Genomic DNA, 22,701 nt, shown 5'->3' with positions numbered 1-22,701 from the left:
GTGAGCAAGTAGCCGCTTTAGATTCAATGACCAGGGAACACCTTTCTGAGTAGTGATATTTAAAATGAGATATGAATGACAAAACAGAATCAGACATGCAAAGATCAGAAAGAAAAGCATTCCAGGCAGAGGGTACAAGTTTGCTAGGTCATGGAACAGAAAGATTAGTCTGATGAGAAGAAAAAGCCAGATCATGTAAGGATTTGTAAGCCAAGAAAAGCAGTTTGGATTTTATTCCAAGGAAGCCCTTTCGAAGGCAACAGAAGTCGTCCCTCTCAAAAGGCTGCAGCAGAGGTGGGGACCATTCTTGGAGGAGTCAGAGGGTAGAGTGGGAAAAGGGATAGAGGTGGGGAAAAGGATGCTCAGCAAGACAGCAGCCAGTATTTCCCACACCTGCAACCCCAGGGTAATGCGGGCATTTGCTTCCAAGGTAAAGGAAACTAGAAAAACAACTCCTCAAGCCTGGAGGCAAACTTAAATGCCTTCAGGAATCAGGTGGCCAATATAAAGACCAGAGGCAGCCAGATGTAGACCAGTAGGGAGTGGTGGAGCCTAAGAACTAGAGGGCATATCATAGCTAAAAATATTTGAATTTTTAAAAAAGTTTATGCTGGAATTAGATAGTGGTGAAGTTGCACAACCTGTGAATATTAAAACCCACTGAAACTTACACTTTAAAAATGTGAATGTTAGGGCTTCCCTGGTGGCGCAGTGGTTGAGAGTCCGTCTGCCGATGCAGGGGACGCGGGTTCGTGCCCCGGTCCAGGAGGATCCCACATGCCACGGAGCGGCTGGGCCCGTGAGCCATGGCCACTGAGCCTGCGCTTCCGGAGCCTGTGCTCCGCAGCGGGAGAGGCCACAACAGTGAGAGGCCCAAGTACCGCAAAAAAAAAAGAAAAAAGTGAATGTTATGTATGTATATCTTAATTTAAAGAAAACTAAAAAAAAAGTTTAAACACTGCTAAACAAAAGAAGAATTAGGTACTACTTCCTCTGAGACGCCCATGAACTTTGTACCTCTCTATGGCATTTATCACTAATCAGCTTTGTACTGTGTGGTGGTTATTTGTGCACTTGCCTTATGACCCTCCACACCCAACTAGGTTGTAGGCTTCTAGAAAGAGACCATATGGTTCTCATTTTTCACCCCAGAGCAACTACCAAAGAATCAATTCTTCATCTGAATTTCAACTTTTTTTGTTAAATATTTCTAATTTTAGATGACTTAAAATTTAAGATGACATCTAATTTAAGATGACTCAAAGCTAAAGGTGCATTTCTTAAAAAAAGGGGGGGGGGGCTAATTTATCCGGCTCTCAAAAATACTAACTTAAAGGAACCAACACATTTAAAATTAATTTCTCTATAATAGAGGAATGGTTTAGAAAAAAAAATTCTACAATGCATTTTAGTTTCAGCAGAATAGTTTTATATTATATGATCTGATTCAACAGCTGTGTTATATGACTCTCTTATAAAAATTAACAAATGAGGGACTTCCCTGGTGGTGCAGTGGTTAAGAATCCGCCTGCCAGTGTAGGGGACACGGGTTCGAGCCCTGGTCCGGGAAGATCCCACGTGCAGCAGAGCAACTAAGCCCACGTGCCACAACTACCAAGCCTGCACCCTAGAGCCCTCGAGCCACAACTACTGAAGCCCACGTGCTCTAGGGCCCCTGTGCCGCAACTACTGACACCCGCGCACCTAGAGCCCATGCTCCTCAACAAGAGAAGCCACTGCAATGAGAAGCTCACACACGGCAAGGAAGAGCAGCCCCCACTCGCCACAACTAGAGAACAGCCCGCGCGCAGCAACGAAGACCCAACACAGCCAAAAATAAATTAAAAAAAAAATTAAATGAGTATTAGTAAGGGTTTCTGCACGTGACAGAAACCTAACTCAAACTAGTCTTAAGCAAATAATTTATTCAATTCAAAGTATTAGGAAGTTTATCAATACATTTATCACAATGCATCTCTTCTCTCAACCTCCTTTATATCCCTTTCTCTCCTTTCCAAGGTTTCATTCTAAAATTCTGTAATCCTGTTCTGCAACCTGCTTTACATACCACGCTTTAGATTCTCCCCATTCTGTTCCATCATTTCCCTCTCTCAGTATCCTTCAAAGGAGCTAATCCAAATTCCTGCATATGAAAATCCAAAATTTATACAGTTGCTAAAACAAATGTTTAGAATTAACCAGAATTCTGAATAGAAGCTCAAGGTTGGGGAGAATCACTTTACTAGTAAATCCCACATAAAGTAGTTCTGCCTCCATCTTTGCATATCTTAGTATTTTATTGTGGCAAGAGTCAGAAAACCAACCAGAGATGGCTCATTATTCCTGACATTAACCAGCCAAAAATGGAAATAAATAAGACTGATGGTCAAGATTTCTTTTGGGTAAAGAGGAGAGAGTCTATAGTTAACTGAAATTTTCAGAACGAGTTTGTGGAATGTTTAAACAATAGATGTTAAATAAACATCCTCTAACATTTTAACACAAATTCTGGCTAACAAGAAAACTCAAGTAAGTAAATCTTTCATTTTTATGCCCTAAATATGAATTAGTAAGAGCAGAAACCTTTATTATCTAATAACACTGAAAAGCTGGTCCGTTTAAGGAAAGTCTGCAAGATGTTCCTAGCCTAAGCCAGCTGGGATAAGGAGTCAGGAAACTGGAAATTCTTATTCTGCCACTAACTAGCAGAAACTATGGGCTAAATCATTTAAATCCTTAGACCTCATTTTTTTAGTCTGGGGGAAAAAAAAAGGACTAGTTAAATCCAAAGGCCTCTCCCCACCTTTCTCAACCTATTCTTGACTGAAGTTCTATTATTTCATTACTGACTTCACTCTAAATCCCTTCAAATTTATCAGTCTTCTCTCTCCAGTCTGAATTCCAGAGGAAAAGCACCTCTTTTCCAGTTACTCTTTAGGCATACTGCTTAAGGGGAGGGAGGGGCTTGAGGCAGCTCGCTTTTCCACCTTCTCTGCAACCCGAATTCCCAACACAAATGAAGTCTCAGCAGGAGTCTAGAACTTGTTCAGGGTGCTTGACTTCTAATAATTTAATACTGTTAGGGTTTTTATGGGTTTCGGTTTTACCTCCCACAATCTATTCATTTGTCTGAACAGTAGAAATGGTCATGATTACAAGAAAGAATTAAATTTGACTTACTGCACAACAAAATATGGATTCCAAGAAGTATGAAAAGTGGCTGCCAGTGACAGAATGAGCAATATCCCTGGATTGGGCTTGCTGTACACCTAAAATTTATTTTGAATTCAACTATCTTATCTTAAAATTGCATATTAATTTTACATTCTGCTCTATAAGTTAAAATAGAAAAAGTGTTTAAAACTGCCTATCAAATAAATTTAGAACTCCAAGATAATGGTGACATTTATTCTATGGTTCTGCATTCCCAATCCCTCTGAATCCCTAACCCTGTGTGCACTTGCACAGACACACCTAGGAGAGTCTAGGAGTACACTGCTCTAGTTCGAAAAAGCAGGAAAGCAGGTGGTATCACTTCCATCTTATTATAATGAGGAAACTGAAGTTCAAAGAAAGTCTCAGAGAGAGGAAAGATTAAAAACATTTACCCAGGACTTCCCTGGTGGCGCAGTGGTTAAGAATCTGCCTGCCAATGCAGGGACATGGGTTCGAGCCCTGGTCCGGGAAGATCCCACATGTCGCGGAGTAACTAAGCCTGTGCGACACAACTACTGAGCCTGCACTCTAGAGCCCGCCAGCCACAACTACTGAGCCCGTGTGCCACAACTACTGAAGCCCACACGCCTAGAGCCTGTGCTCTGCAACAAGAGAAGACACCACAATGAGAAGCCCACGTACCGCAACGAAGAGTAGCCCCCGCTCGCCACAACTAGAGAAAGCCCACGCGCAGCAACAAAGACCCAATGCAGCCAAAAATAAAATAATTATTTTAAAAAGTAAATAAAATAAAAAACATTTACCTGTTCTTTATTAACCTCTCAACAAAATTTAAACAAAAAATTAAAATTTTGTTAAAATTAAATTTAAAAAAAATAAAACCCAATAACTTTACTAATCTTCCTACAACCTTAAAGAAACCAGTAACAATGCCTAACCATTATAAGTTTTGGCTAAACAGCATGTGGGGTTAAAAAAGAAAAGGGGGGGTAGGTTTCAAAATATCAGTGATTCTCATCTCACCACATTGGCCAAATCTAATAATGGTCAGGTAGTGTTAAGTTTGTTGCACTGTTTTTGATCATAGCTAAAAGGTTCACATGACTGGAGCCATATCTACAATATACAAAAAAGAAGACATTCTTGGTTACAATTTGTCATTCCACAGATGGCTAAGTGGTGTCCTTTCTTCCATCACTGTTTCATAGGCATTCCCAGATGAAGAAAATGAACTTGATTTGGTCAAGAGCTGGGGCTCTCCAGTTATTAGATTACCTGATTTGAATACTGAATAGCTGCATGAACTTGTATTAGTCCTTTTACATCTTCCTAAACCTGTGTCCTCATTTGTAAAATCATCCCACATCCTTATGGTGAAGCATACATGAAATAATCTACATTAAAGACTTCAGAGTCTGGCGTATAGGTAACATCTACTGAGGGCTTCCTATTTTCACTGTGGCCCAGCTTCTATCAATGATGTTTTCTTTACTTCTCTATTTAAGAAGGTGGTTGATGAAAACATTTTAAAAGGGTTTAAACACCATTGGCAGATTTACTTAAAATCAGATTTAATAATTTGGGCATAGAAAAAAATGATAAACTGCTACAGTAGTCTTTCAGAGGCTGTCACAGGGAAGAATGCCTTTGACTTTGTTAAACCATGTCTGAAACAGATAAGCAAAATAGAAATATCTACTGTATCAAAAAGAGATCCCTTGCATTTAATCTTCACATTTGAGAGCAAAATGATCCATTTGACCATCTCCAAGATATCTGTTTAAATGATTAAAGATAATGTTCATATCAATTATACTTCAGTAAAAAAATAATGTTCACAACCAATTGAGTAGAAGAGTTTCCCATCAATACAAAACATATCTAAGCTCCATCTATTTTTCAAGATCCAATTTAAGTTCACTCTTATGAAACTGCCCTGATGACTACAGCTTGTATGTTCGTTTAAATTTCAGTTTTTTACTTACAGTCTTATCACACTATTTAGCACTCTAGTACAGACTACCACTGTTTTCTGTTGATATCATATACTTTGAATATAAAGAGAGGAGGGAAGTTTCAAAATGTTAGCGAGTCCACAGGAAGGTGGTGTGGCACTGGTAAATATATGGGGAGTACAGGCAGAAGGCTTGAATCCTCTCTAATAGGTTGCCATGAAGCTTTTAAATATATGCCTTTGGTCCGTCCAGTACATTCTAATTATTGGGAGACTGGGATGGAGTCCACACATTTGTACATTTGAAATGCTCCAACGAACAGAGACAGCAGGATTAAAGATTACTTTTTAACCTTCATTCTTAAAGTCAGTGGCATTTGAACGTATCTATAACTTCCTCATCATCTGTAATGAAATTTTTTCAGATAAAAGAAGGTGGATAAAATTTTGTTCATCAGAATTTCAGCTGGGGATCAGTAAACCTACCTGATATAGTAAGACAGATGATAGTTTCCAAATGACTGCAACAATATCCCCAGTCTCATTTGCTCTTCTCACAACAATCTGCGGTAACACTCTTTTTATTGAGAGGTAAAGTCTATGTTCCTTTCCCTGGACTCTGGGGAGGACCTATGAACTATGGAGGAAGTGATGCTGAGTGACTTCGGGGACTAGATCATCAAAAGTGCTAACAGCTTCCACCTGCTGTTTCTCTTGGAAAGCTGCTGCTGGAATCCAACATTATGCTGTGAGGAAGCCCAGGGCACAGAAGAAGGCTAAGTGTAGAAACTAGCCCACAGACGCAGCTGAGGTCCCAGCTTCAACCACCAGACAGGTAAGTGAGGAATCCTTTGAGAGGACTCCAGCTCCAGTTGCCCCTGACTTCAACTGCATGAGACATTCCCAGTGGGAACCATCTAAGCCTGGGTAACCCCCAGAACCATTTGAAATAATAATAAAACGATTGCTGCTGTCTTCAGCCACTAAGTTCTGGCGTGATCCATTGCACAGCAATAGACAACACAACACAGTGCTACTCCTTGTGAAAACTACATTGAGAGTGGGGGACTAAAGTTCTGAGAAAGCTCTACAGGATAAAAAAATGGTGGCAGGTCTGAAGAGCTGGCTGGGGAAAGTAGCCACAGATGGGGTGCAGAGGCTGTAAGATGGTAAAAGGCTACATACACATCATGTGATTTCTCCCTTGTAAACCTCCAAATGGTCAATAAAGTCACTAAATTTATGAGACCCTTGGCTCGTAAAGGAAAGCGCTTTGTGCCCACAAGGACTAGGGGCAAAGATACAGGAGCAGAGAGATGAGACAATAAGGAAGTCAAGTCAGAAGTCATGGAGAGAGAACTGGACGTTCACAGGCTAAAATACACCTAAATCATGCAGAGGGACTCCAAGTGAATTCTTAGGCTAAAAAGTTAGTTTTCTTTTTCAGTTAAAAATAGATCCAGAGTTGGGCTTCCCTGGTGGTGCAGTGGTTGAGAGTCTGCCGACTGATGCAGGGGACACGGGTTCGTGCCTGGGTCCAGGAAGATCCCACATGCCATGGAGCTGCTGGGCCCGTGAGTCGTGGCCACTGAGCCTGCGGTCCGGAGCCTGTGCTCCGCAACGGGAGAGGCCACAACAGTGAGAGACCCGCGTACCGCAAAAAAAAAAAAAAAAAAAAGATCCAGAGTTGAGTTTCTTTATAATAAAAACTACCACTTTTTTGCCTTTACTTGCTTGCTTCTCACTCAGAAGACCAAAAAAACCAAAGCTTAAATATTACCATTTAAGAATAAATACTGACAGAATTCTAGGTTCACACAGAATTAAGTCTGTGTTTATCTGTACTAAAAAAGTAGTTATTTTTCACTTAAGATTACTACTTAGCAAGAAATAATATCGTTCATCCAACAAATACTTAGTGAAATACTACTATGAGTCAGGCACTGTACAGAAAAACACAGAGAATATAGCTATTTAAAGGGTAGACATGGTCCCTGCCTTCAGGCAGTTTTATTACAATCTCCAACAGAGAACAGAACTTTTACATCTTTTATATTCTTTACTTTTAAAATTAATGTGCCTACATGTTACAATATTTTAAACTGGAAATGTGTATTATTATACACATACACACACAGTAGGGAAAAGGGTTAGGGAAGACAACTTTTGTAGGAATAATACATTCAGAATTTCCACAGTAAATCATTTCTACTCTTGTGTCATAAGCAATTGTCAGTTGTTGAAATGAAAAAAATTACAACTGGATATTACATTTTTACTTGACTGTACATGATTTAAAAAATTAAATGTTTCGCCAAAAAGCTCACAAGAAGTAAAATCAGTCAAGGTTCTGTTAGCCAAATAATCATCTAAATTATCTACACAGATGTCACAACATAAGAGTTAATGCATTTTAGGCAATTCTCCAATATCAGTCTTATAGCCAGGACAGATAATACTTCTTTAGACAAAACAATTATACCCCACTGTGAATAAACATAAACAACAATGCTTTTATTCAAAACTCTTTAAAAGTTTTAATGTGTGATTAGAAAACATTTCTTAATGGATATCTGAAAGAATACAATTTCCAAGCATAAAAAGTTTCACTGAATACGCTACAGAACCTTGTGCTCCCATCCTAATAACAATATCTCTAAAAACATACTAAAGAAAAAAATATTATCCATTTCGTACTCATCAAGTTGGCAAAAAAACAGTAAGTCTGATAAAACCAGGGGGCGGGGAGGATGTGGAGCAATGAGAACATTGCCGGTCGGGACATGTACTCCCCACCGCTTTGGAGAGCCTTCTGGAGATTATGCACCTTATGATCCTGCAATACCACTTCTAAGTGCCCAAATATGTAAGATACAAGCACCAGGAGAAATGTAAAAGGATGTTCACTGTGGCATCCTATCTATCTAACTAACCCCCCTCAAAAGAGGAATGGAAAAACTGGCTTATTCTGATAAAAAGAATGAACTGGATCTACAAGAACCAGTACTAATAATTTCAAACCACACAGTTGAGTAAAATATGCAAATTTTAGAAGAAGATATAATTTATTGTTTCTATAAAATTCAAAAGCACAGACAGTAATAAGTAAAATTTTATGGACACACATTTGTTAAATGCGCTAAAATATGCACCAGAATAACACAAATTGTTATCTGGGGAGGATTTTTGTTTTATCTGTTATTTCTCCTTCAACAAATTATTTGAAGCAAAATATAAACAATTGATTACTCCTGGTGATGAGTATGCAGATGTCTATCATATCTTACACTTCAGTTTAAAACTTTTCTGACTTTAAAACAATGTTAGAAAGACATTAAAAATACGGACAAAGATTGTGAACAAGTATGCTCATTAAAGCCAAATATTAAACACACACACACACACACACACACACACACACACACACGGGGAGGGGGAAAGGCAACTAAATATCCCACAAAAAAAGAAAAACTGAGTAAATTCAAGTGTGTTTTATTGTCCATCCTGGATTATAATGCAGATGTTGTAAATTATTCATAAAGCATTTACTGCATGGGAAAATGCTAGTGATATAAGCATTTAAATGAAAGAAGAACTAAATTATGCATACAATAATGAGCTATATAAACAGGCATGTGCACGCACACACACACACACACACGAGAAAATATACCAAAAATTTTAACTGTAATCAGTTCTGGGTGGTAGGATTATGTTTTATTTTCTTCTTTATACATTTCTGAGAGTTGCATATTTCCATTAGTATTATTAATGAAAGGGGGAAGAAAAGGCAAACTACAAAATGCAAACTCAAAATGCAAACTCCTCTGGTAAGAACTAATGCTCCAATTAAACTGATAAGATTCTGTTTTACTTCTGATTCTAAAAATACTAGGCTATGCTAATAAAGATGTCTCTTTAAATATTAATATCCACAACCATACAAGTCAAAAGAATTATGCCAATAACTATAAAGCTGTAAGCTTCTGCTTTAATGTTTCTAAAGATATGTTTCAGTCTCCTCTATTTGTAGCACTGTCACATCAGAACAGGTGGTCCCTTCATCTATGCATTAGATAAAGGTTATCAAATGGAAAATCTCCATACCAAACCTTTACTTATAAAAATAAGCTTGTGTAAAGTATGATTTGGCCATAAAAAAAAAAAAGATACAAATAGGACAGCAAGCAGTGCTTATTCTATGCCAAGTGAAAAATGTAAAATACTGCTGAGAGAAATTAGAGATCTAAATAAATGGACAGATATACCATGTTAATGGATTGGAAGATACTATATTATTATAAGCCAATTCTCCCCATATTGACTAGGTTTCCAATTTAATGATAACACTCCTGGTGTATATCCCAATATCTAATTCTAAAATTTATATGGAAAGGCAAGTGACCTAAAATAGTCAAAACAATCTGCGAAAAGAACTTGGGGGATATCCTCTACCTTGACTTCTTACTCACTATAAGGCTAAGTAATCAAGACAATGTAATTCTAGCAAAAGAAGAGAGAATTACATCATTGTAACAGAATGGAGAGTACAGAAATAGACCCACGCTTATTGTCAAATATTTTCAACGAAGATTTCAAAGGAGGAAAGGAAAGGGGGCCTTCCTCAGCTTTACTGAGATATAATTGACAAAAATGGAAAGCACTTTTTTTTTTTTAAATAAATGATGCTGGAACAAATGGATATTGTATAAACATGGGATAGGGGGTGGGGTTCGACCTCTACATCACACCATAAACAAAATGAATCACAGACTGAAATGTGAAAACTATAATCATAATGCTCCTAGGAAAAAACATAGGGAGATATCTTTGCAACTTTAGTGTGGGCCAAGATTTATTAGGACAAAGAAATCACTAACCATAAAAGGAAATATTGATCATTTTCATGAAGTGCAATATCAAAACTTCTGCTATCTGAAATACATCACTAAAAAATAAACAGGGAAGCCACAGACTAAGAAAAAACATTCACAGGGCTTCCCTGATGGCGCAGTGGTTGAGAGTCCGCCTGCCGGTGCAGGGGACACGGGTTTGTGCCCTGGTCCGGGAAGATCCCACATGCCGCGGAGCGGCTGGGCCCGTGAGCCATGGCCGCTGAGCCTGCGCGTCCGGAGCCTGTGCTCCGCAATGGGAGAGGCCACAACAGTGAGAGGCCCGGATACCACGAAAAAAAAAAAAAATTCACAAATATATCTGATAAAGGACTTGTACCTAGAATATATAAAGAACTGCTACAACTAAATTAAAAAAGATAAAACAACCCAATTTTTTAAATGGGCAAAAGACTTGCACAGTCACTTCCCAAATGGCTAATAACATGAAAATTCGCTCAACATTATTAGTAATCAGGGAGATGCAAATTAAAAGCACAATGAGATACCACTATGTATCCATTCCAGTGGCTAGAATGAAAACGACTGACGATACCAAGTGCTAGGATGTAGAGTAATTAAAATTGTCATATAATGCGGTTGGATACATAATATGATACAGGTTTGGAAAAGTTTGCCAGTTCCTTAAAAAATTAAAAATACATGTACCCTATATAACTCAGCATGTCCTCATAGTATTTATCCAAGAGAAATAAAAACACATTCATGAAGATATATGTGTACATATATCTGTCTCCATTTGTACAAAATGTCACAGCGGCTTTATTAGTAAAAGGCTAGAAATGAAAGCAGCCCAAATAGCTATCAACAGGTGAATGGATAAACAAAATGTGGTATATACACATAATGTAATACCATTCAGTAATAAAAAGGAACTAATCCAAACAATATGGATCGATCTAAAAATTATTATTCTATTATATCAATCTATAATCATTATTCTGAATCATTATTCAGAGCCCAGCTGTGGGGAAGGTGGCCACTTGGTCCTGACTCAACCCGTTGAAAAGCTGTGCAATAATCTGCCAAGTCCCTGTGTGCATGTAACTTATCGGATGGTTCAGTCTGGTAAAGCTGTGAGAAAGAACATGTGATTCTTTCTTTTTAATGTTAAAATAAAGACTTTTGTATAGACTTGTTAAAAAAATCATTATTCTGCATAAAAATAAACCAGACTAGAGAGAGAGAACGACTGAAAGAGAACACTGTATGATTCCATACATCAAATTCTAGAAAATTCAAACTAATCTACAGTGACAGGTTGCACGGAGACAGAGGTGGAGGGGAGCATGACTGGCAAAGGGATGTGAAGAAACTGGGGGATGATGAATATGTTCCCTACCTTGTTTGCAGTGATAGCTTAACAGGTGTATGAAAACTTATCAAACAGTATCCTTTAATGCGTGCAGTTTATTATGTGGAAATTATACCTCAATAAATTAGAAAAAAAATTTAAAGAAACAAGCAGACCAAAAGACTTTACAGCAAAATTAGAGTAAGGAGTCAAGGCAGTGGCTACCCATGACAGGGCAGTCGTATAGAAAAGCAAATATGAGGAGGGTTTCTGGCACACTGGTAATTTTCTTTTTCATCTATGTTCTGGTTACACAGGAGTATTCAGGTTGTAGAAGTGTACGTTTATGATACATGTGTATATTGTTCTTCAAATACAAGTCTTTAAAAAGAGGAACATCTACGTATGACCTAGCAATTCCACTCCTTTATCCAAGAGAAATGAAACATTTGTCCACAAAAACACTTGTACAAAAATATTCATGGCAGTTTTCTTCACAGTAGTCCCAAATTGGAAACAGTCCAGGTGCCCACCAAAAGGAAACTGGATAAACAAATCTATGGTACATTCAATATTCGTACAATTGCATATATTACTCCACAATAAAAAGAAACAAACTACTGATACAAGCAATAACATGGATGGATCTAAAAACATCATGCTGAGGGCAAGAAGTCAGAGACAAAGGAACACATACATATGATTCAACTAATACAAAATTCTAGAACAGGCAAAATATATCTGTGATGAAGCAACTGTGGCTGCAGTTGCAGAAGTAGAGAAGAAAGGGAAAGATAAAGGGTAGAGTCATGGAAACGTTTTCTATCTTGCTAGAGATTCAAGGAAAAAAATGCTCACTATGGGCATGGAAAAATTATGTCTATCAACACTACTGAATTACTAAATTAAATTTTAAATGGGTACTTTTAATTCACCCTAATTCCTGAAAGCATAATGTAAAATCCAAACTGAAGATTCTAAAATAAGCTAATAACTTCAATTGTGGTAAAGAATAAATTTTATTGGGCTTCCCGATGGCGCAGTGGTTAAGAATCCGCCTGCCAATGCAGGGGACACGAGTTAGAGCCCTGGTCCGGGAAGATCCCACATGAGGCGGAGCAACTCAGCCCCTGCGCCACAACTACTGAGCCTGCATTCTAGAGCCCACGTGCCACAACTACTGAAGCCTGCGTGCCTGCTTGCCTAGAGCCCGTGCTCCACAACAAGAGAAGCCACCGCAATGAGAAGCCCGCGCACCGCAACGAAGAGTAGCCCCCGCTCGCTGCAACTAGAGAAAGCCCGTGCACAGCAGTGAAGACCCAACACAGCCATAAATAAATAAATAAATAAATAAATAAAATTTTTTTAAAAGAATAAATTTTATTAAGGTCTCACTTTGTTGAAATTTATCTATTTTTCTTCCACAAACATTTCTTTCTAATTAGTAAGAAAATCAGAATGTCTTGTCCCAAGTGCTTTATTTTTAAGATGGCTTCATACAAGTATATTATACACTATGAAATGGAACTTGATATAAAAGGTTCATTATTATCAACAGTACTTGTATAGCGATTTCCAAAATGGAGGTGATTATAACCCAGGAAGTATGAGTGATGATCCATTAGGGTATAAGAACAACATATTAGGAGTTCTATTTAATCTTTATCTTAATACACATATGTATTTTAAGTACCATATAATGTAATACAATATAATACATGTGTATCCTTATCATAGAAAACGACACTGGCCTCTTCATTATGGCCACCTGTCAGACAGTCACACATCATATATATAAAGTAGTCTAAGTATTCTGGTACTAAATGATTCTAAATATTTGGAGGGAAGAGTGATAGTATTTGCTGGAATCTTTTTCAAAAATGAAATAAAGGGGCTTCCCTGGTGGCACAGTGGTTGAGAGTCCGCCTGCCGATGCAGGGGACACAGGTTCGTGTCCCGGTCCGGGAAGATCCCACATGCCGCGGAGCGGCTGGGCCCGTGAGCCATGGCCGCTGAGCCTGTGCGTCCGGAGCCTGCGCTCCGCAACGGGAGAGGCCACAACAGTGAGAGGCCCGCGTACCGCAAAAAAAAAAAAAAAAAAAAAAAAAAAATGAAATAAAGAACGCACCTTTTTGCAAATTGCTGCAAGAGACTGGTGTTCCAGGGAAGACATATTCTTACAGTAAATGATTTCCTTTATAGAAACAATATTTTATGGAAAAACTGTATTATCTAATCCTTCATGAAGCAGCTGCTTTGACCTCAACAAAAGAAAGTTGGGGCAGGGGAAGTAAGGTTTAACCTCAAATGCAACTACTGCCGCAAAAGACAAGCTGAAACAGAAACAGCACCAAGTGTTACAGAATGTTGCTGATGTAGTTGAGGAGTGACCAGTTAAGTATTTTATACCAAACAGGTTTACTGGTTGTCTCATGGCAAAGTATTTTAAAAGAGTTGTCAAATTTAAAGATGAGTTAAGCATTTATCTTTCACACATACACACACAAAGTCTAAATTTGCTGACTTTCTGTGATCAGTGACGGTTAGCAGTACGCTACCTAGCAGTTGTTTTTAAAAACAAAAACATAGTTAATCTACGTGTACCTTAAAGGTAAATGAAGCATTTTTTTAGTAAGAAAATAACTGTATTTCAAAAGAAGTCAATGTGTGTCATCTTGAATACTCATACCTGCACACTCTAAACACAGAAAAACCATTTTCTAATTCTTTAAATGCCTTCCATACGTAGTTTCTCTGGATTTTGAATACATTTATTAAAAACATATAAATGCAAATCCTCACATTGGTTTGTATAGAAAGGGCAAACTCTGCTAGCCAAATCTGCATAATTGATGGACAGAAATTCAACAATGAGTATCTCCATTTAGAAAGTATAGCCAAAGAGGCAGTTATTCTTTTGGGGTACGTGTCCCTGCATGAGCTGCCTTTTAGCTAAGACAAGCATTAAAACCAAGTACCAAAATAAACAAATTTAAGATCCAGACTTTGGAATTTCTGTATTACTAAGCAGTACAACCAAGATTTTTCAAACATAATGCACTGTATTCATTACGCTTGCTTTAAAAAACAAATATTTATTTAAAAAACTTAGGGTAAACAAAAAGGTTTTTGAGCCATTACTAACATTTATAAAGAACTCTATTCACAGATAAAGAGGATCACTGATTCCCTTCACAAGTCTCTAAAGTCATTTGTTACATTATAAAATAAACCAAATAAGGCGAGAAAGAATTGTTCTTTATAAATAAAATAAACATTATTCGATTTTTATGGATTCTTTCAGGAGATGTAACACCAACCATAAAGAATTCTTCAAATGATGGCTTTCATTAAAACCTTTATTTATTTATTTATTTAGGGCTGTGTTGGGTCTTCGTTGCTGCATGCGGGCTTTCTCTAGTTGCAGCGAGCGAGGGCTACTCTTCGTTGCGGTGTGCAGGCTTCTCATTGTGGTGGCTTCTCTTGTTGCGGAGCGTGGGCTCTAGGCACACGGGCTTTTCAGTAGTTGTGGCACGCGGGCTCAGTAGTTGTGGCTCCTGGGCTCTAGAGCGCAGGCTCAGTAGTTGTGGCACACGGGCTTAGTTGCTCCGCGGCATGTGGGATCTTCCCGGACCAGGGCTTGAACCTGTGTCCCGTGCATTGGCAGGCGGATTCTTAACCACTGCGCCACCACGGAAGTCCTCGTTAAAACCGTTTTTATTGCACTTCTATTATATTTAAGGGACTGAGAGACTTCAGATGAGTAAAACTAGATCCAATACTCCAGAATCAGGGATTTAAGACAGTATACAATTATTTACAATATAGGGAAAATCAAGTAAGGTCTAGAGGAATGAAGAGGAAGGCAATGAATTCTACTTAGTATCAAACAGCTTCACAAAGGTGTGTGGCAATGGAACTGGGACTCAAAGGATGAGTAGAATTTTGACTAGAAAAATTAGGGAAAATAAACTATGTTTGGAACCATGGATAGAGGCACGTACAGTCTGGGATACATAAAGAATATATTGTATTTTCAAGTCACACTGCTAGTTATTTTGCTGTACTGACTTAGCTAACACTCTTCTTCAAACATATCAAACTTAGTAAGATCATTCTAAAAGTGATTTCCAAAAAAGCATTCAATTTTCAAGTACAATTTAAAAACTGTACTTACTATTGTAATTCTACAATATTTGGGCCTATTCAATATGTTCACAGTTCTAATTTTCTCCAGATTTCACCATTCTTCACCAGGGGGCTTACATTTTTAGAGCTACACAAATGACAAGACATCAATTATGGGCCACGCAATCTTGCTTTTCTTCTCATGTAAAGGGATGACTTGTCCCTTCTTTTCCAAGTCTAACAAACACCAGTCTCTTCTGTTTCTTTTTACACTCTGCTCCCTTAAATTACATTCTCTACTGATTCCTTGTATCCTGCACTTAAACTAGTATCCTCTCTATTTTGGAGGGGAGATATACCTATTTCTTTGATTTCTCCATTATGCGTAGCTCTGCCTAAAGCAGAGTAACAATATATATTTTATGAATAGCAGAACATATGCTTTTTAAAAAGTCAATTTATAAGTTATGAGCGATGTTTTTGTTTTGATTTGTTTTTTTGCGGTACACGGGCCTCTCACTGTTGCGGAGCGCAGGCTCCGGACGCGCAGGCTCCGGACGCGCAGGCTCAGCGGCCATGGCTCACGGGCCCAGCCGCTCTGCGGCATGTGGGATCTTCCCAGACAGGGGCACAAACCCGTGTCCCCTGCATCGGCAGGCGGACTCTCAACCACTGCGCCACCAGGGAAGCCCTGAGTGATGTATTTTAAGACATCTGCCCCAAAGTGTGGTAAATACTATATCTTAAAATGACAGTGATTAAGAGCACAGGATGAAGTGTAGACATCATATAATCTGAGGGGTTTCTAACATTTCACAACAAAACTTTTCCAGAAGAAATCTTACGCAGCATGGCAAATATATATAACTGCAAAAGCACTGCTAATACCATTTTATGTTCAAATATAATTTATTAAAAACTCAAAGAGACAAATGAGGGTTAGAGATGTTAGTCTTGACACCTAAACAACCCATTTATTTCTGTAAAGTTTTGTTTTTATTTCACTCAGATAAGTAGTTGCAAGTAGGTAGCAGCACTTGCTTTGTTTTCTTAGTAGCTTTTAATGGTTTCTTTTGCAGTCTCAGGATATGTTTCAATTAAATTGATTTGAGAAATTTTTTAAATAAGAATTTTCTTTTCAAAATGAGTTAGTAACAATATCTAAAAACTGCTTACAAGGCAAACAAGAAAAACCTAAAACTTGCAATGAGCTATAAAACATCTATACTGTAACATGATACCAGGACTTAGTGTTACATGTTCATTTGTTACTAAACAAATTGACTTACACAGGATGAGTATACCCCCAAAGGAATGGGCTTGAGTCTTGCCTGTCATTTAACCAAACGCAGTTTATATGCCATAGTAATGTACTGTTTAGACAATTCTATATGAATAGACATGCACAGGACTGAATTTTTAAAAAACTTACTGCAAACTACAACTTTCCTTACCCATTTAAAATTCACAAATAATCAGAGATAGTAAAAGAAGCTTCATTCTAAGGAATGCTTCCCCCCCCAATTAAGCAAGTGTAACCAATGCAGCACTACTGTTTTCAATGTGAGAAAATTTTATATATATGTACAAGAGGGTGCCAAGACCATTCAATGTGGAAAGGACAGTTCTTTCAAAAATGGTGCTGGAAAAACTGGATATCCACAACCAAAAGGATGAAGTTGTACCCTTACCTAAAACCATATGCAAGTATTAACTCAAAATGGATCAAAGAGCTAAATATAATAGCGAAAACTATAAAGCTCTTCGAAGAAAATACAGGGGAAAAGCTTCATGACGTTGGATTTGGCAATGATTTCCTGGACACCAAAAGCACAGGCAACAAAAGAAAAAATAGATCAAGTGGACATCATTAAAATGAAAAACTTCTATACATCAAAGGACACTATCAACAGAGTAAAAAGGCAACCCACAGAATAAGAGAAAATATTTGTAAATCATGGATCTGAGATTAATATCTAGAGTATATAAAGAATTGCCACAACTCAACAACAGCAAAACAACCCGATCTTTTAAATTGGCAAAGGACTTGGATAGACATTTCTACAAAGAAGATACACAAATGGCCAACAAGTACATGAAAAGATGCTCCACATCCCTAATCATTAGAAAAATACAAATCAAAACCACAATGAGATACCACTTCACACTCATTAGGATGGCTATTATCAAAAACACAGAAAATGACAAGTGTTGAGGTGAGGATGTGGAGAAACTGAAACCCTTGTGCTGGCTGCAGCTGCAAATGTGTAAAATGCTGCAGCTGCTGTAGAAAACGGTGTGGCAGTTCCTCAAAAATCCAACACAGAATTACCATATGATCCAGCAATTCCACTTCTGGGTATATACCCAAATGAAGTGAAAGCAGGGACCTGAGTAGATATGTGTACATCAATGTTCAGAGCAGTATTACAACAGCTAAGAGGTGGAAACAACCAAATGTCCATCTACAGATGAATAAACAAAATGTGGTATATACACATACAATGAAATATTACTCAGCCTTAAAAAGTAATGAAACTCTGATTCATGCTGCAACATGGATGAATCTTAAAGATACTGTGCTACAGGGAGATCAGCTCAGTGCTTTGTGACCACCTAGAGGGGTGGGATAAGGAGAGTGGGAGGGAGATGCAAGAGGGAGGGGATATGGGGATATATGTATATGTATAACTGATTCACTTTGTTATAAAGCAGAAACTAACACACCATTGTAAAGCAATTATACGCCAATAAAGATGTTAAGAAAAATAATAAAAGGTTTAATTATGCCCCCCCAAAATAAAAATAAATTTGATATTCAAAAAAAAGATACTGTGCTAAGTGAAATAAGCCAGATAAAAAGCAAAAACAAATATTGCATGATCCCATTTATATGAAGTATCTAGAGTAGTCAAAATCACAAAGTAGAAAAGTGGTTACCAGGGGCCAGAGGGAAAGGGGGTGGGAAGTTAATGTTTAATGGGTAGTTTCAGTTTGAGAGGATGAAAAAGTTCTAGAGATGGATAGTGATGATGGCTGCACAACTATGTGAATGTACTTAATACCACTGAACTGTACAATTAAAAATGGTTAAAATGGTAAATTTTATGTTGTATATTTTACCACAATAAAAAAAAATTGCGTGTTATTTATTATGGTGGCCAATATAGGAATGTAGTTAAGAACACAAGCTTAAGAGTTATGCTGCCTGCTTTCAAACCCAGCTCTGCCACTTTATAGCTCTGTAGTCTGTGCCTGTTTTTTCACATATTAACAGAACCTACATCACAGGATTATAGCAAGGATGAAATAAGTCAATACATGTAAAGCACTTAAAATAGTGCATCTCAAAAAGTAGTTGCTTTTTATTATTCTGGGTTTAAAACACAATTTTAATGCAATTAAACTCAAAACACCTGGAGAACCTCTGAAAGTCCTCTTCAGAGTTCTAGAGTTCAGTAAAACACAGATTGAAAACCAGTGATTTAACCCAAATTTCTCACTTTATAGGTAAAGGAATTGAGAGTCCAAGAAAAGTGATTTGCTTGAGGTCATATATCTTGTTTTGCTAATATTAATTTTCCTAAAATAAGTGTTTGAGATCAACAATACTAATGTTGACATTCAACTACTTCAGAACCAAGGCAAAGTCATGAGATTTTATAATGTGTGTCCAAGTATCTGTGAATGATATTGTGATAGCCATCCACCATGCTCATCTAATAAATAATTATGCATGGGATGGGAACCAAAAGGTAGCAAAACCAAAAGAAAAGCCATTTTAATTCTTTTCAAAGACAAGACAATGGTTAAAAACACCTCTTCTGAAAATTAAGTGTTAAAATATTTGTGAAAACAAACAATACTGATCAAGAGTTTGAGACACACCCAATATGTGCCCACTACTCCATATCTTTCAGCCAGTTACTCACTATATAATCTTAGTAAGACCTCTGACTGACAATATCAGCGGCTTTTTCTGCCAAATAGAACTATTATTCATCACAAGGAACTAGCTACAAATAATTCTTTATTAAATTCAAACAGGAGAGAGAAGCAGTCCAAATACCACAAAATGTCTTATCCAAAAAATCATGTATTGAGCTTTGTAGACATTTCTGTACTTACTTGAATATACTAAATCTGGTTTCTGGTAAATTCACAACACAGAAAGCAAAATAACAGAGACAATCTTTGAAGGTCAGACTCAACAAGAGCTAAAAAGCCTTTGAGTGTCTCTAATTTTGCCCTTCCCCCATTGCTGTTCCTCAATTCCTCCACCTCTACTAGGAATGTCCTCACCCTGCCCATCTACATCAGCTGAAATCCTACCCATCCTTAAAGGTTCCACTTAAATGCCACAGCTTCCATGAATTTTCCCCCAGTGCTCCCAATTTAGAATTATTCCCTCGCCTCTTCACTTCCCCATTTTGCACCTCTCCTTCAACATTTTATTATATAATGCATTGCATTACAATTACCTACATTCACTTCTCCCACCTCCCCCCAAGAAAATCTCAGGAGCAGTAGGCTAGAGAGAAAAGGAATTAACATTTGTTAAAAACGCCGTGGTGCCCTGCAAGGTGCTAGGCATTTTGCATACATTATCTCATTTAATCCTTTGACAGCCATCTCGGGAGGTAAGCATGTGGTCTTAGTTATTCCCATTTTACTGACAGAGAACCGTACTGTTGAGAGTTCAACAGCTTATCCAACGTCACACTACCAGCCAATTCCAGTGCTTACGGCGCCCCTGGTTTCCCTGGCTTCAAAGAGCTCTTTCCACCGCTATACGCTGCATTCTTGTTCACTTTATATCCCCCACCCTGCCTAACAGATAGTAGGTATTCCATAAATACTTGCTGAATTTAATATTCCTACGGACTCACTACTACCATTTTAATAACCCCATCACGCCCCATCCCTAGCCGGTTGGTTACCTTTACTGTTCCTTTACCGCGGACTTCACACACAGAGGCAGCTCTCCACATCACCAAGACAAATGCTGCCGACAACACCAACCCTTATCTGGAGGCTAAGTGAACCGTTCAGTTCGCTCAGATTTCCCCAATTGCCCTTCCCACAGAATATATGAGATACACACAAACAAGTCACATTTGATGTAACGCTTACACCCTTCCCCAAAGCTCTTATTTCATACTAAGCCACGTCTTCATGCTTACAAGCAATGACTTACGCGGTTTCCAGCTCACACCGCGGGGACACCCTAAGACTCCGCCTGAATTATTAACCACATCTTTCAAACCGTCTTAAAACGAAGGCATCCTAATGCTATTACACTGCCTTCCTTCTCCCCCCCTCCCCCCCCCCGCATGAACTGCAGTTTGGATTTCCGGCGGGAATGCAAACAGACGCAGAAGAGATGGGCTCAAAAGCAATGGAGCAATTACTCAGCCTGCTTAATTAGAAAGAAGACACAGAAGGTGCCCCGCCTTCCTAAATCTCTGCACTGAACTCATTTACGAAAGATGGGGAGCACTGAAACCCGAGGAACCCCAGACACCGAATCACTGGTTTCTGTGGCTAGTCGGGGGAACAGTCCTTTCCTTCCCGCGGTCCCGGGCCACCAGTCCCCGGTGCCGGGTCGGAGAAGCCCAACCGCACCCTCCCCAGGCGGCCCTGCATCTCATTGTCTCCCTCTGTCGCGGCCCCCAGGGGCGCAGGGTACAGCCCAGGCCCCGCAGACCCCCAAACACCGGCCGGCCGCCTGACGGGCAAGGTCCGACCAGCCCCGGCCCCGGCCTCGGCCGCGGCCGCGACCCCGCCCCAGGCTCGGCCGTCCGCAACGCGCCCGGATGGCGGGGCCGGGCGCCGGGAAAATGGAGGCGGGAGCGACGGCAGCGCTTCCCAACCCTGCGCCCGGCCGGGCCCGAGAGCGAGGCTGAGCACTCACCGTGGCAACGGCTCGGTCCTCCGGCGGGCCCGGCTCCGGGGCGGCCCCGGGCTGGGCAGCCGCCGCTCGCGCTCGTCCAGCCGCCGCCGCCACCTCCTCCCCAGGCGCGGCGCTCCTTCTCCGGAGACGCCGCGAAGGTCCGCAGCTCCCGCGCCGCGCGCTCCGTGACTGACTGACTGACCGACCGCCCTGGCAGCGGCGGCGGGGGCTGGGCGGAGCGCGCGGCGGGCGGGGCGGCCGCAGCGCCCAGCGGCTGCGGATCCGAATGAAGCCGCGTCCGGCCGAGACGCAGAAGGCGGGGCTGAGGGCAGGGCGGCCGCCGGGCTGACCGACTGGAGTCCGACCGCTCGCTCCCCCCACTCCCGCCCGCCACCCGCCACCCGCCACTCACTTCCGGCGCAGGCAGCCGAGCCCGCCCCTCCCGGGCGCCCGCGGTCCGCGCCCCCTGGCCCGCCAGGCTCACCCTCAGCCCCAGGCGCCCGACCGCACCCAGCGGGGGCCGCCCGCGCTCCGCCTTTCCTCAGCGCGTCCCTGGGAACCGCCTCCAGGAACCAGTGAATCGGAGAATGAATGAGTGAGGGAGGAAAATTACGGTGCTGTTCCACCCCTGCTCGCTTTTCCTTGGAAGCAGGTCCAGCGGCCTCTCTCCGAGGGCCCTGGGACACAGTGAAGCCTTGAGCACGTCTGTCAAGGACTTGTATGCGTGCACCTTCCTGCTGGAGTATTCCAGGACTCCAGCAACCCTCAGATGGGGCCTTAGGCACTTAAACTGACCTTTGTTGCAGTGTGAGGCCTTTTTTAGGAAATCACATTCTGGCCAATGACTCTCTCTGCAGTTTCATGCACTATTTTAGGAAGCTTTTAGAAATTGGACATTTCAATTATCTTCGATTATTTTTTAGCTTTGCAATTTGCTTATCTTGCGTTCTTAATTTCTGTCACACACACACACCCCTTATTGAAATGGTTTAGGAGTAAGGTGATAGCACCTTTATTCTTTATCACCAAGCTCTAAGTTACTCAGATGCTGCTTAATTTGATGTAGGCTTGACTTGGACTTAAATTTTAATTTATATCTTTATTTTGACCTTCTAAAGTTGATCAAAGGAAGAAAAAACTAGAATTAAATCATTTTTGCCTGGCTACATGCAAAGCAAATTTGTTGACAGCATTGAAACAATTAACAAATCCGGAGTGTGACCTGAAATTTGTTGCAGTGAATATTCTTTTTCCATGTCTTCCCATCTGCTTGCTAAGTAAGAGTATCTGTATCTGGAATTTTCACAAAAAATTTACTGTACATTTTTGAGATCCTGGCTCC

The 22,701-nt window shown here is 39.9% G+C and overlaps 1 protein-coding gene across 3 annotated transcripts in view; it reads right to left on the bottom strand.

The window, feature by feature from the left end:
* Positions 1-21,623, bottom strand: part of RAPH1 (Ras association (RalGDS/AF-6) and pleckstrin homology domains 1) — a 98,402-nt gene extending 76,779 nt beyond the window's left edge. The window contains exon 1 of one of the 3 annotated variants that reach the window (XM_060016245.1): positions 21,381-21,623. Coding sequence is in view for 1 of the 3 variants with exons in the window: in XM_060016244.1 (XP_059872227.1) it covers positions 20,407-20,457 (51 nt within the window). In the remaining 2 variants the exon portion in view is untranslated. Of the gene's footprint in view, positions 1-671; positions 6,730-20,406; positions 21,351-21,380 lie in introns of those variants that run through there. The other 2 variants (XM_060016244.1, XM_060016247.1) reach the window with 2 other exon arrangements.
* Between the last annotated feature and the right edge of the window lie 1,078 nt (positions 21,624-22,701).

Source organism: Delphinus delphis, chromosome 7, assembly GCF_949987515.2.
Source record: "Delphinus delphis chromosome 7, mDelDel1.2, whole genome shotgun sequence".
NCBI lineage: Eukaryota > Metazoa > Chordata > Mammalia > Artiodactyla > Delphinidae > Delphinus > Delphinus delphis.
Note: the sequence above shows the minus strand (reverse complement) of the source record. Positions and strands in the feature narration are given on the sequence as shown.